At 44.3% G+C, this 15,831-nt stretch overlaps 1 protein-coding gene across 1 annotated transcript in view; it reads left to right on the forward strand.

Annotated features, from left to right (window-relative positions):
* The first annotated feature begins 5,373 nt into the window (after nucleotides 1–5,373).
* Nucleotides 5,374–15,831, forward strand: part of LOC112236473 (ferroxidase HEPHL1-like) — a 72,879-nt gene continuing 62,421 nt past the window's right edge. The window contains exon 1 of the mRNA XM_042311493.1: nucleotides 5,374–5,769. Coding sequence (XP_042167427.1) covers nucleotides 5,597–5,769 — 173 coding nt within the window. The 5' untranslated portion in view covers nucleotides 5,374–5,596. The remainder of the gene's footprint in view (nucleotides 5,770–15,831) is intronic.

Consider the following 15,831-nt stretch of genomic DNA (forward strand, 5'->3'; position numbering starts at 1 on the left):
TGTGGCCCAGGGTGGGGGCTGCTGTGTGGCCCAGGGTCGGGGCTGCTGTGTGGCCCAGGGTGGGGGCTGCTAAATACCAGCACCAACTTCACTAATGTCCAGCACCAACTTGCACTAATGTGGCCCAGGGTGGGGGCTGCTGTGTGGCCCAGGGTGGGGGTTGCTGTGTGGCCCAGGGTGGGGGCTGCTGTGTGGCCCAGGGTGGGGGCTGCTGTCAGGGTCGGGGCTGCAGGGTCTGCTGTACCAGCCCAACTTCCAAATACCAGCACCAACTTCACTAATGTCCAGCACCAACTTCACTAATGTCCAGGGCTGCTGTGTGGCCCAGGGTCGGGGTTGCTGTGTGGCCCCTGTGTGGCCCAAGGGCTGCTGTGTGGCCCAGGGTCGGGGTTGCTGTGTGGCCCAGGGTCGGGGGCTGCTGTGTGGCCCAGCGGGGGCTGCTGTGTGGCCCAGGGCGGGGTTGCTGTTTGGCCCATGTGGCCCACCAACTGTGTGGCCCAGGGTGGGGGTTGCTGTGTGGCCCAGGGTCACTAAATACCAGCACCAATGTCTTTCCACAAATGAGATGGGGAGCATCAGCCACTATAAAACTTGTTTCAGAGCATTAGACCAATGTCCAGCATTACCATTTATTTTTCAATAAATACCAAGCACCAATCCATCTTGTCACTAATGATATTTCCAGTCAGTTCTTTCATGCTGATTTCAGTCACAGGTCTCTTTAAATGCTAACTTTATATTGAGGATATGTGGTTTTATACTTTCAAGTGAAAGGATTCCTCAAAAGAGCGAATAATATAAACATAATATATAAACGAATACAGTTTGGTGTAAAATCATTTCTACTATTTCTACTTCTTCAGAATCAATCCAGATCTGTATATTCAACATCATCATGTGAATGTCTCTTCTAAACCACTAAAGCACCAGTTTCTCCCCTTCACTAATGTCCAGCACAACTTCACTATAAAATGTCCAACACCAATTCACTAATGTCCTGCACCAACTTCACTAATGTCCAGCACCAACTTCACTAAATACCAGCACCAACTTCACTAATGTCCAACACCAACTTCACTAAATACCAGCACCAACTTCACTAATGTCCAGCACCAACTTCACTAATGTCCAGCACCAACTTCACTAAATACCAGCACCAACTTCACTAATGTCCTGCACCAACTTCACTAATGTCCAGCACCAACTTCACTAATGTCCAGCACCAACTTCACTAAATACCAGCACCAACTTCACTAATGTCCAACACCAACTTCACTAAATACCAGCACCAACTTCACTAATGTCCAGCACCAACTTCACTAATACCAACACCAACTTCACTAAATCCAGCACCAACTTCACTAATGTCCAGCACCAACTTCACTAATGTCCAGCACCAACTTCACTAAATGTCCAGCACCAACTTCACTAATGTCCAGCACCAACTTCACTAATGTCCAGCACCAACTTCACTAATGTCCAGCACCAACTTCACTAATGTCCAACACCAACTTCACTAAATACCAGCACCAACTTCACTAATGTCCAGCACCAACTTCACTAATGTCCAGCACAGCACCAACTTCACTAATGTCCTAATGTCCAGCACCAACTTCACTAATGTCCTGCACCAACTTCACTAATGTCCAGCACCAACTTCACTAATGTCCTGCACCAACTTCACTAATGTCCAGCACCAACTTCACTAATGTCCAACACCAACTTCACTAATGTCCTGCACCAACTTCACTAATGTCCAGCACCAACTTCACTAAATACCAGCACCAACTTCACTAATGTCCAACACCAACTTCACTAAATACCAGCACCAACTTCACTAATGTCCAGCACCAACTTCACTAATGTCCAGCACCAACTTCACTAAATACCAGCACCAACTTCACTAATGTCCAACACCAACTTCACTAAATACCAGCACCAACTTCACTAATGTCCAACACCAACTTCACTAATTACCAGCACCAACTTCACTAATGTTCTGCACCAACTTCACTAAATACCAGCACCAACTTCACTAATGTCCAACACCAACTTCACTAAATACCAGCACCAACTTCACTAATGTCCAGCACCAACTTCACTAATGTCCAGCACCAACTTCACTAATGTCCAGCACCAACTTCACTAATGTCCAGCACCAACTTCACTAATGTCCAGCACCAACTTCACTAATGTCCAGCACCAACTTCACTAATGTCCAGCACCAACTTCACTAATGTCCAACACCAACTTCACTAAATACCAGCACCAACTTCACTAATGTCCAGCACCAACTTCACTAATGTCCAGCACCAACTTCACCTCAAGTTCTCTCTTTTGCCTATTCATGGTTTTATGCTGAACAAAAATATATTTTCTAACATGCAACAATTCCAAAGATGTACAGTTCATAAGGAAAGGATATCAGTCTATTGAAATAAATTAATAAATCATAAATCTATGGATTTCACGTCTGGGAATACTGATATCTGTTCGTCACAGATAGCTTAATTTGTATTTATTTATCCGTTATTTTACCAGGTAAGTTGACTGAGAACACGTTCTCATTTGCAGCAACAACCTGGGGAATAGTTACAGGGGAGAGGAGGGGGATGAATGAGCCAATTGTAAACTGGGGATTATTAGGTGACCGTGATGGTTTGAGGGCCAGATTGGGAATTTAGCCAGGACACCGGGGTTAACACCCCTACTCTTATGATATGTGCCATGGGATCTTTAATGACCTCAAAGAGTCAGGACACCCAGGGTCCCAATCAAAAGACAGCACCCTACACAGGGCAGTGCCCCCAATCACTGCCCTGGGGAATTGGGATATTTTTTGACAAGAGGAAAGGGTGCCTCCTACTGGCCCTCCAACACCACTTCTAGCAGCATCTGGTCTCCCATCCAGGGACTGACCAGGACCAACCCTGCTTAGCTTCAGAAGCAAGCCAGTAGTGGTATGCAGGGTGGTATGCTGCTGACAAGGACCAACCCTGCTTAGCTTCAGAAGCAAGGCAGCAGTGGTATGCAGGGTGGTATGCTGCTGATCAGGACCAACCCTGCTTAGCTTCAGAAGCAAGGCAGCAGTGGTATGCAGGGTGGTATGCTGCTGATCAGGACCAACCCTGCTTAGCTTCAGAAGCAAAGCAGCAGTGGTATGCAGGGTGGTATGCTGCTGATCAGGACCAACCCTGCTTAGCTTCAGAAGCAAGCCAGCAGTGGTATGCAGGGTGGTATGCTGCTGATCAGGACCAACCCTGCTTAGCTTCAGAAGCAAGCCAGCAGTGGTATGCAGGGTGGTATGCAGGGTGGTATGCAGGGTGGTATGCAGGGTGGTATGCAGGGTGGTATACAGGGTGGTATGCAGGGTGGTATGCAGGGTGGTATGCAGGGTGGTATGCTGCTGGCAAGCAGTGTTTAATAAAAACGTAGGTGTGTGGATCAGAAAACCAGTCTGATGTGCTTCGCATAGAGTTGATCAGGCTGTTAATTGTGGCCTGTGGAATGTTGTCAGTGTCAGTGTCTCCTGACCCCTCCTGTCTCAGCCTCCAGTATTTATGCTGCAGTAGTTTATGTGTCGGGGGGCTAGGGTCAGTTTGTTATATCTGGAGTACTTCTCCTGTCCTATCCGGTGTCCTGTGTGAATCTAAGTGTGCATTCTCTAATTCTCTCCTTCTCTCTTTCTTTCTCTCTCTCGGAGGACCTGAGCCCTAGGACCATGCCCCAGGACTACCTGACATGATGACTCCTTGCTGTCCCCAGTCCACCTGGCCGTGCTGCTGCTCCAGTTTCAACTGTTCTGCCTTATTATTCGACCATGCTGGTCATTTATGAACATTTGAACATCTTGGCCATGTTCTGTTATAATCTCCACCTGGCACAGCCAGAAGAGGACTGGCCACCCCACATAGCCTGGTTCCTCTCTAGGTTTCTTCCTAGGTTTTGGCCTTTCTAGGGAGTTTTTCCTAGCCACCGTGCTTCTACACCTGCATTGCTTGCTGTTTGGGGTTTTAGGCTGGGTTTCTGTACAGCACTTTGAGATATCAGCTGATGTACGAAGGGCTTTATAAATACATTTGATTGATTGATTAATTGATTGATTGATTGATTGATTGATTGATTGATTGATTGAAGACAGGACAGGAAGATCACGTCAATGACTCAATCCACTCACATTGAGTATAGCACAAACAAAAAAATAATAATAATAAGCTTGTCAGGACGTGATGCACTCCTCCTAGTGACGGCATGGAAGAGCACCAGTAAGCCAGTGACTCAGCCCCTGTAATAGGGTTAGAGGCAGAGAATCCCAGTGGAGAGAGGGGAACCGGCCAGGCAGAGACAGCAAGGGCGGTTCATTGCTCCAGGGCCTTTCCGTTCACCTTCACACTCCTGGGCCAGACTACACTCAATCATATGACCTACTGAAGAGATGAGTCTTCAGTAAAGACTTGAAGGTTGAGACCGAGTCTGCGTTTCTCACATGGGTAGGCAGACCGTTCCATAAAAATGGAGCTCTATAGGAGAAAGCCCTGCCTCCAGCTGTTTGCTTAGAAATTCTAGGGACAATTAGGAGGCCTGCGTCTTGTGACCGTAGCGTACGTGTAGGTATGTACGGCAGGACCAAATCAGAGAGATAGGTAGGAGAAAGCCCATGTAATGCTTTGTAGGTTAGCAGTAAAACCTTGAAATCAGCCCTTGCCTTAACAGGAAGCCAGTGTAGGGAGGCTAGCACTGGAGTAATATGATCAAGCTGTTTGGTTCTAGTCAGGATTCTAGCAGCCGTGTTTAGCACTAAATGCAGTTTATTTAGTGCTTTATCCGGGTAGCCGGAGAGTAGAGCATTGCAGTAGTCTAATCTAGACGTGACAAAAGCACGGATACATTTTTCTGCATCATTTTTGGACAGAAAGTTTCTGATTTTTGTTCAATGTCACAAAGATGGAAAAAAGCTGTCCTTGAAACAGTCTTGATATGTTCGTCAAAAGAGAGATCAGGGTCCAGAGTAACGCCGAGGTCCTTCACAGTTTTATTTGAGACGACTGTACAACCATCCAGAATAATTGTCAGATTCAACAGAGGATCTCTTTGTTTCTTGGGACACTAGAACTACAGTAGCATCTCTGTTTTGTCCGAGTTTAAAATCCACTTCCTCATGTTTGACGTGGTTAGAATATCGATTTCAACTGTTTAGTGGTGGTAAAATAAATAATACATAATAATAAATAATGCACAACGTAAACTTCTGTTGTATGTACCAAACCTAACATATCATAGTAAATTCAGTGTCCCGGATTTAATTACTATGTTACGTCTAATCTATGAGACCAGACTGGCCGCCAAGGTCCCGTAGCCTATCAGACAGAGAGAGCTCCGGCGCCAGAGTCACACACACACTCAGCTGAATAGCGGGACTGTTCTCTTTCCCAACCGGAGTCTCATATCTGTGTCTGTGTTTCCCGGCTCTCCGCTCATGTGGACGTTTCCTCTCTGTCTCTCCCTCTCGAACACTTGATCCAGCAATCCCAACCACGCGCGCACCACTAGACCACACCAAAAGCCCCGTTCAACTAACGGGACAGAAGCAGTAGCGATGGTCGGCTTTAGGACACTGTTCCCGGGACTGCTGCTGCTGCTCGCTGGGCTGCCGGGGGGAGAAGCACGGGGACGGGAGAGGGTGTATTACGTGGGAATCAAAGAGATCAACTGGGACTACGCTCCGACTGGCATGAACCTCATCAACGGGAAACAAATAGCGGACGATGAGTGAGTTCAGTTTTGACATGCTGTGTTGTTTGTTTACCTACTATTATGGTGTGAAGATATCCTAAATTCATGAACACGAATACAGGGTGAAGAAAGTTCATTGCTATTTTCACGTCACCATAACACATGCAGAGTTTGACCAATGTGACCAATTTCATCTCCTTGAACTGCGTTTCGGGTCCAGGGTGCGGTGACGTCGAACCGCTAGTCGCGTGAGGGATTGATAAGGGCCTCTCATTTCTTTCTGCTAATGATGGCAAATATTTTAAAATACAGATTGTAACTGAAATGGCGCCTCTTGTCTCTGCAAAATGTCTGTAATGTTTATCTAATATATATATATGTATGTCGGTGCCCCCGAAACCAATTAAACATGTTATTTATTAAACAATGTTAAAATGAAGTGCTCGGTAACACAAACAACTCATGGCAACTGATCTGTCACCAACGTGAAGGAGAGAAAACATGAACGTTGCTGGAGCATTGAAACACATCATCCTGAGACGTTTGAAAACATCACATGTGTGTTGTAACAGCACTTAATCACTTTGCCAGGAACTGGGAGCACAACAGGAAATGGTTGTTTTGACTTGTGTTTAGTGTAGATGAACATGCCTTCTCTTTAGGTGGTTTTTCCTCTACAGCCTCTAAACACTATGATGGTGTTACCTCTCTACAGCCTCTACAGCCTCTAAACACTATGATGGTGTTACCTCTCTACAGCCTCTAAAGCCTCTAAACACTATGATGGTGTTTCCTCTACAGCCTCTAAACACTATGATGGTGTTTCCTCTCTATAGCCTCTAAACACTATGATGGTGTTTCCTCTCTACAGCCTCTAAACACTATGATGGTGTTACCTCTACAACCTCTAAACACTATGATGGTGTTTCCTCTACAGCCTCTAAACACTATGATGGTGTTTCCTCTACAGCCTCTAAACACTATGATGGTGTTACCTCTACAACCTCTAAACACTATGATGGTGTTTCCTCTACAGCCTCTACAGCCTCTAAACACTATGATGGTGTTTCCTCTACAGCCTCTAAACACTATGATGGTGTTTCCTCTCTCTACAGCCTCTAAACACTATGATGGTGTTACCTCTATAGACTCTAAACACTACGATGGTGTTTCCTCTACATCCTCTACAGCCTCTAAACACTATGATGGTGTTTCCTCTATAGCCTCTACAGCCTCTAAACACTATGATGGTGTTTCCTCTATAGCCTCTACAGCCTCTAAACACTATGATGGTGTTTCCTCTACAGCCTCTACAGCCTCTAAACACTATGATGGTGTTTCCTCTACAGCCTCTAAACACTATGATGGTGTTTCCTCTACAGCCTCTAAACACTATGATGGTGTTTCCTCAGCCTCTAAACACTATGATGGTGTTTCCTCTCTACAACCTCTAAACACTATGATGGTGTTTCCTCTACAGCCTTTAAACACTATGATGGTGTTTCCTCTACAGCCTCTAAACACTATGATGGTGTTTCCTCTACAGCCTCTAAACACTATGATGGTGTTTCCTCTCTACAGCCTCTAAACACTATGATGGTGTTTCCTCTACAGCCTCTAAACACTATGATGGTGTTTCCTCTCTACAGCCTCTAAACACTATGATGGTGTTTCCTCCCTACAGCCTCTAAACACTATGATGGTGTTTCCTCTCTACAGCCTCTAAACACTATGATGGTGTTACCTCTACAACCTCTAAACACTATGATGGTGTTTCCTCTCTCTACAGCCTCTAAACACTATGATGGTGTTTCCTCTACAGCCTCTAAACACTATGATGGTGTTACCTCTCTACAGCCTCTAAACACTATGATGGTGTTTCCTCTCTACAGCTTCTAAACACTATGATGGTGTTTCCTCTCTACAGCCTCTAAACACTATGATGGTGTTTCCTCTCTACAGCCTCTAAACACTATGATGGTGTTACCTCTACAGCCTCTAAACACTATGATGTTGTTTCCTCTCTACAGCCTCTAAACACTATGATGGTGTTTCCTCTCTACAGCCTCTAAACACTATGATGGTGTTTCCTCTCTACAGCCTCTAAACACTATGATGGTGTTTCCTCTACAGCCTCTAAACACTATGATGGTGTTTCCTCTACAGCCTCTAAACACTATGATGGTGTTTCCTCTCTTCAGCTTCTAAACACTATGATGGTGTTTCCTCTCTACAGCCTCTAAACACTATGATGTTGTTTCCTCTCTACAGCCTCTAAACACTATGATGGTGTTTCCTCTCTACAGCCTCTAAACACTATGATGGTGTTTCCTCTCTACAGCCTCTAAACACTATGATGGTGTTTCCTCTACAGCCTCTAAACACTATGATGGTGTTTCCTCTACAGCCTCTAAACACTATGATGGTGTTTCCTCTCTTCAGCTTCTAAACACTATGATGGTGTTTCCTCTCTACAGCCTCTAAACACTATGATGGTGTTACCTCTACAGCATCTAAACACTATGATGGTGTTTCCTCTCTACAGCCTCTAAACACTATGATGGTGTTTCCTCTACAGCCTCTAAACACTATGATGGTGTTTCCTCTACAGCCTCTAAACACTATGATGGTGTTTCCTCTACAGCCTCTAAACACTATGATGGTGTTTCCTCTACAGCCTCTAAACACTATGATGGTGTTACCTCTACAACCTCTAAACACTATGATGGTGTTTCCTCTACAGCCTCTAAACACTATGATGGTGTTTCCTCTACAGCCTCTAAACACTATGATGGTGTTTCCTCTCTACAGCCTCTAAACACTATGATGGTGTTTCCTCTCTACAGCCTCTACAGCTTCTAAACACTATGATGGTGTTTCCTCTCTACAGCTTCTAAACACTATGATGGTGTTTCCTCTCTACAGCTTCTAAACACTATGATGGTGTTTCCTCTCTACAGCCTCTAAACACTATGATGGTGTTTCCTCTCTACAGCCTCTACAGCTTCTAAACACTATGATGGTGTTTCCTCTCTACAGCTTCTAAACACTATGATGGTGTTTCCTCTCTACAGCCTCTACAGCTTCTAAACACTATGATGGTGTTTCCTCTCTACAGCCTCTAAACACTATGATGGTGTTTCCTCTCTACAGCTTCTAAACACTATGATGGTGTTTCCTCTCTACAGCCTCTAAACACTATGATGGTGTTTCCTCTCTACAGCCTCTACAGCTTCTAAACACTATGATGGTGTTTCCTCTCTACAGCCTCTAAACACTATGATGGTGTTTCCTCTCTACAGCTTCTAAACACTATGATGGTGTTTCCTCTCTACAGCCTCTAAACACTATGATGGTGTTTCCTCCCTACAGCCTCTAAACACTATGATGGTGTTTCCTCTCTACAGCCTCTAAACACTATGATGGTGTTACCTCTACAACCTCTAAACACTATGATGGTGTTTCCTCTCTCTACAGCCTCTAAACACTATGATGGTGTTTCCTCTACAGCCTCTAAACACTATGATGGTGTTTCCTCTCTACAGCCTCTAAACACTATGATGGTGTTTCCTCTACAGCCTCTAAACACTATGATGGTGTTTCCTCTCTACAGCCTCTAAACACTATGATGGTGTTTCCTCCTACAGCCTCTAAACACTATGATGGTGTTTCCTCTCTACAGCCTCTAAACACTATGATGGTGTTACCTCTACAACCTCTAAACACTATGATGGTGTTTCCTCTCTCTACAGCCTCTAAACACTATGATGGTGTTTCCTCTACAGCCTCTAAACACTATGATGGTGTTACCTCTCTACAGCCTCTAAACACTATGATGGTGTTTCCTCTCTACAGCTTCTAAACACTATGATGGTGTTTCCTCTCTACAGCCTCTAAACACTATGATGGTGTTTCCTCTCTACAGCCTCTAAACACTATGATGGTGTTTCCTCTCTACAGCCTCTAAACACTATGATGGTGTTTCCTCTCTACAGCCTCTAAACACTATGATGGTGTTACCTCTACAGCCTCTAAAGCCTCTAAACACTATGATGGTGTTTCCTCTACAGCCTCTAAACACTATGATGGTGTTTCCTCTCTACAGCCTCTAAACACTATGATGGTGTTACCTCTACAGCCTCTAAACACTATGATGTTGTTTCCTCTCTACAGCCTCTAAACACTATGATGGTGTTTCCTCTCTACAGCCTCTAAACACTATGATGGTGTTTCCTCTCTACAGCCTCTAAACACTATGATGGTGTTTCCTCTACAGCCTCTAAACACTATGATGGTGTTTCCTCTACAGCCTCTAAACACTATGATGGTGTTTCCTCTCTTCAGCTTCTAAACACTATGATGGTGTTTCCTCTCTACAGCCTCTAAACACTATGATGGTGTTACCTCTACAGCATCTAAACACTATGATGGTGTTTCCTCTCTACAGCCTCTAAACACTATGATGGTGTTTCCTCTACATCCTCTAAACACTATGATGGTGTTTCCTCTACAGCCTCTAAACACTATGATGGTGTTTCCTCTACAGCCTCTAAACACTATGATGGTGTTTCCTCTACAGCCTCTAAACACTATGATGGTGTTACCTCTACAACCTCTAAACACTATGATGGTGTTTCCTCTACAGCCTCTAAACACTATGATGGTGTTTCCTCTACAGCCTCTAAACACTATGATGGTGTTTCCTCTCTACAGCCTCTAAACACTATGATGGTGTTTCCTCTCTACAGCCTCTACAGCTTCTAAACACTATGATGGTGTTTCCTCTCTACAGCTTCTAAACACTATGATGGTGTTTCCTCTCTACAGCCTCTACAGCTTCTAAACACTATGATGGTGTTTCCTCTCTACAGCCTCTAAACACTATGATGGTGTTTCCTCTCTACAGCTTCTAAACACTATGATGGTGTTTCCTCTCTACAGCCTCTACAGCTTCTAAACACTATGATGGTGTTTCCTCTCTACAGCCTCTAAACACTATGATGGTGTTTCCTCTCTACAGCCTCTACAGCTTCTAAACACTATGATGGTGTTTCCTCTCTACAGCCTCTAAACACTATGATGGTGTTTCCTCTCTACAGCCTCTAAACACTATGATGGTGTTTCCTCTCTACAGCTTCTAAACACTATGATGGTGTTTCCTCTCTTCAGCTTCTAAACACTATGATGGTGTTTCCTCTACAGCCTCTAAACACTATGATGGTGTTTCCTCTCTACAGCCTCTAAACACTATGATGGTGTTTCCTCTCTACAGCCTCTAAACACTATGATGGTGTTTCCTCTCTACAGCTTCTAAACACTATGATGGTGTTTCCTCTCTTCAGCTTCTAAACACTATGATGGTGTTTCCTCTCTACAGCCTCTAAACACTATGATGGTGTTTCCTCTACAGCCTCTAAACACTATGATGGTGTTTCCTCTCTACAGCTTCTAAACACATGAGTAACACAAGTAACTTTACTCAAATATTCCAATAACATGTCGTAATACCGAGCCCATGATAACGAACCAAACATACACAAAACAATCACGCACAAAAACCATGGAGAAAACAGAGGGTTAAATAATGAACATGTAATTGGGGGAATTGAAACCAGGTGTGTAAAACAAAGACAAAACACATGGAAAATGGAAAGTGGATGTTAATTAATAGAAAAGTATTATTATTAAAGGTGAGAGTCACCCAGTAAATTACTATTTGAGTAAAAGTCTAAAAGTATTTAATTTTAAATATACTTCAATATCAAAAGTAAAAGTGTAAACCATTGCAAATTTCTTATATTAAGCAAACCAGCCAGCATATATATATATATATATTTTAAACATTTACAGATAGCCAGGGGCACACTCCAACACTCCCAATATCATTTACAAATTAAGTATTTGTGTTTAGTGAGTCCTCCAGATCAGAGGCAGTAGAGATGACCAGGGATGTTCTCTGTTTAGTGAGTCCTCCAGATCAGAGGCAGTAGAGATGACCAGGGATGTTCTCTGTTTAGTGAGTCCTCCAGATCAGAGGTAGTAGAGATGACCAGGGATGTTCTCTGTTTAGTGAGTCCTCCAGATCAGAGGTAGTAGAGATGACCAGGGATGTTCTCTGTTTAGTGAGTCCTCCAGATCAGAGGCAGTAGGGATGACCAGGGATGTTCTCTGTTTAGTGAGTCCTCCAGATCAGAGGTAGTAGGGATGACCAGGGATGTTCTCTGTTTAGTGAGTCCTCCAGATCAGAGGTAGTAGAGATGACCAGGGATGTTCTCTGTTTAGTGAGTCCTCCAGTTCAGAGGCAGTAGAGATGACCAGGGATGTTCTCTGTTTAGTGAGTCCTCCAGATCAGAGGTAGTAGAGATGACCAGGGATGTTCTCTGTTTAGTGAGTCCTCCAGATCAGAGGTAGTAGAGATGACCAGGGATGTTCTCTGTTTAGTGAGTCCTCCAGATCAGAGGTAGTAGAGATGACCAGGGATGTTCTCTGTTTAGTGAGTCCTCCAGATCAGAGGTAGTAGAGATGACCAGGGATGTTCTCTGTTTAGTGAGTCCTCCAGATCAGAGGTAGTAGAGATGACCAGGGATGTTCTCTGTTTAGTGAGTCCTCCAGATCAGAGGTAGTAGAGATGACCAGGGATGTTCTCTGTTTAGTGAGTCCTCCAGATCAGAGGCAGTAGAGATGACCAGGGATGTTCTCTGTTTAGTGAGTCCTCCAGATCAGAGGTAGTAGAGATGACCAGGGATGTTCTCTGTTTAGTGAGTCCTCCAGATCAGAGGCAGTAGAGATGACCAGGGATGTTCTCTGTTTAGTGAGTCCTCCAGATCAGAGGTAGTAGAGATGACCAGGGATGTTCTCTGTTTAGTGAGTCCTCCAGATCAGAGGCAGTAGAGATGACCAGGGATGTTCTCTTGATAAGTGTGTAAATTAGACCATTTTCCTGTCCTGTTAAGCACTCAAAATGTAACGAGTACTTTTGGGTTTCAGGGAAAATGCATGGAGTAAAAAGTACATTATTTTATTGAGTAATGTAGTGAATTAAAAGTAAAAATTGTCAAAAAAATTGTAAAGTACAGATACTGAAAAAAACTACTTAAGCAGTACTTTAAAGTGTTTTTTTACTGAAGTACTTTACACTACTGCCTCTATATAATGTGTTATATTGTGTAGCCTACTGGTCATAGTTAAGACCTCATCATAGCCTGCTAATGACCACCTGACTACAGATTGTTACCTACACTCTCAGAGTAAAGGGTTCTGCACGTGTCCCCATAAAATTTTATTATTATTTCACCTTTATTTAACCAGGTAGGCTAGTTGAGAACACCTTTATTTAACCAGGTAGGCTAGTTGAGAACACCTTTATTTAACCAGGTAGGCTAGTTGAGAACACCTTTATTTAACCAGGTAGGCCAGTTGAGAACACCTTTATTTAACCAGGTAGGCCAGTTGAGAACACCTTTATTTAACCAGGTAGGCTAGTTGATAACACCTTTATTTAACCAGGTAGGCTAGTTGAGAACACCTTTATTTAACCAGGTAGGGTAGTTGAGAACACCTTTATTTAACCAGGTAGGCTAGTTGAGAACACCTTTATTTAACCAGGTAGGCTAGTTGAGAACACCTTTATTTAACCAGGTAGGCTAGTTGAGAACACCTTTATTTAACCAGGTAGGCTAGTTGAGAACACCTTTATTTAACCAGGTAGGCTAGTTGATAACACCTTTATTTAACCAGGTAGGCTAGTTGAGAACACCTTTATTTAACCAGGTAGGCTAGTTGAGAACACCTTTATTTAACCAGGTAGGCTAGTTGAGAACACCTTTATTTAACCAGGTAGGCTAGTTGAGAACACCTTTATTTAACCAGGTAGGTTAGTTGAGAACACCTTTATTTAACCAGGTAGGCTAGTTGAGAACACCTTTATTTAACCAGGTAGGTTAGTTGAGAACACCTTTATTTAACCAGGTAGGCTAGTTGAGAACAAGTTCTCATTTACAACTGAGACCTGGCCAAGATAAAGCAAAGCAGTGCGACACAAACAACAACACAGAGTTACACATGGAATAAACAAACATACAGTCAATAATACAGTAGAAAAATCTGTATACCGTGTGTGCAAATGGTGTGAGGAGGTAAGGCAATAAATAGGCCGTAGTAGCGAAGTAATTACAATTTAGCAATGAACACTGGAGTGATAGATGTGCAGATGATGATGTGCAAGTAAGAGCATAGAAGAGCCCATTTTGGATCCAGAGAGAAGAGTTTTTGATTCCACGTAGAAGCCTTTTGGTTTCCATGTAGAATCCTCTGTGGAAAGGGTGCTACACAGAACCCCAAAAAAGTTTCTACTTGGAACGCAACAGGGTTCTTCCAAGGGTTCTAATATGGGGATAGCTGAATAACCCTTTTAGGTTCTCGATAGCACCTTTTTGTTTTCTAAGAGTGTACTGTAAAACGTAATGCAGAGGATAAAGATGGATATTGAAAACAGTGTTCATTACGTCTATGTGTTTCCATAGTCACCGATTAAAGTTCATCTGCAACATTTAAAACAAATCTACATCACCCTTTTTCACACATCCTCATAATTCATAATTCACCCACAGACATTACGGATGTTTACAGACAGATATCACATGCATAGAAGTACTGGGACTATATGAAAGGCCCCTTGTTTTATTTGATTAATGATTCATAAAATTGTGTAATGGGGTACATCCTCATCGACGACCTCCGAGCACAGGACGGGATCTGGAGCGTAGTGGCCCTCTTGAGGAGTGGTGTGATGGGTCAGATCTGGTGTGATGGGTCAGATCTGGAGCCTAGTGGTGTGATGGGTCAGATTTGGAGAGTAGTGGTGTGATGGGTCAGATCTGGAGAGGAGTGGTGTGATGGGTCAGATCTGGTGTGATGGGTCAGATCTGGAGCCTAGTGGTGTGATGGGTCAGATCTGGAGAGTAGTGGTGTGATGGGTCAGATCTGGAGAGTAGTGGGGTGATGGGTCAGATCTGGAGAGTAGTGGTTTGATGGGTCAGATCTGGAGCCTAGTGGTGTGATGGGTCAGATCTGGAGAGTAGTGGAGTGATGGGTCAGATCTGGTGTGATGGGTCAGATCTGAGAGTAGTGGTTTGATGGGTCAGATCTGGAGCCTAGTGGTGTGATGGGTCAGATCTGGAGAGTAGTGGGTGATGGGTCAGATCTGGTGTGATGGGTCAGATCTGGAGAGTAGTGGTGTGATGGGTCAGATCTGGAGAGTAGTGGTTTGATGGGTCAGATCTGGAGAGTAGTGGTGTGATGGGTCAGATCTGGAGCCTAGTGGTGTGATGGGTCAGATCTGGAGAGTAGTGGGGTGATGGGTCAGATCTGGAGAGTAGTGGGGTGATGGGTCAGATCTGGTGTGATGGGTCAGATCTGGAGAGTAGTGGTGTGATGGGTCAGATCTGGAGAGTAGTGGGGTGATGGGTCAGATCTGGTGTGATGGGTCAGATCTGGAGAATAGTGGGGTGATGGGTCAGATCTGGAACATAGTGGCGTGATGGGTCAGATCTGGAGAGTAGTGGTGTGATGGGTCAGATCTCGAGAGTAGTGGTGTGATGGGTCAGATCTGGAGAGTAGTGGTGTGATGGGTCAGATCTGGAGCCTAGTAGTGTGATGGGCCAGATCTGGAGAGTAGTGGTGTGATGGGTCAGATCTGGAGAGTAGTGGGGTGATGGGTCAGATCTGGTGTGATGGGTCAGATCTGGAGAGTAGTGGTTTGATGGGTCAGATCTGGAGAGTAGTGGTGTGATGGGTCAGATCTGGAGAGTAGTGGGGTGATGGGTCAGATCTGGTGTGATGGGTCAGATCTGGAGAATAGTGGGGTGATGGGTCAGATCTGGAACATAGTGGCGTGATGGGTCAGATCTGGAGAGTAGTGGTGTGATGGGTCAGATCTCGAGAGTAGTGGTGTGATGGGTCAGATCTGGAGAGTAGTGGTGTGATGGGTCAGATCTGGAGCCTAGTAGTGTGATGGGCCAGATCTGGAGAGTAGTGGTGTGATGGGTCAGATCTGGAGAGTAGTGGTTTGATGGGTCAGATCTGGAGAGTAGTGGTGTG

This window comes from Oncorhynchus tshawytscha, linkage group LG33 (genome assembly GCF_018296145.1).
Source record: "Oncorhynchus tshawytscha isolate Ot180627B linkage group LG33, Otsh_v2.0, whole genome shotgun sequence".
NCBI classification, from domain to species: Eukaryota; Metazoa; Chordata; class Actinopteri; order Salmoniformes; family Salmonidae; genus Oncorhynchus; species Oncorhynchus tshawytscha.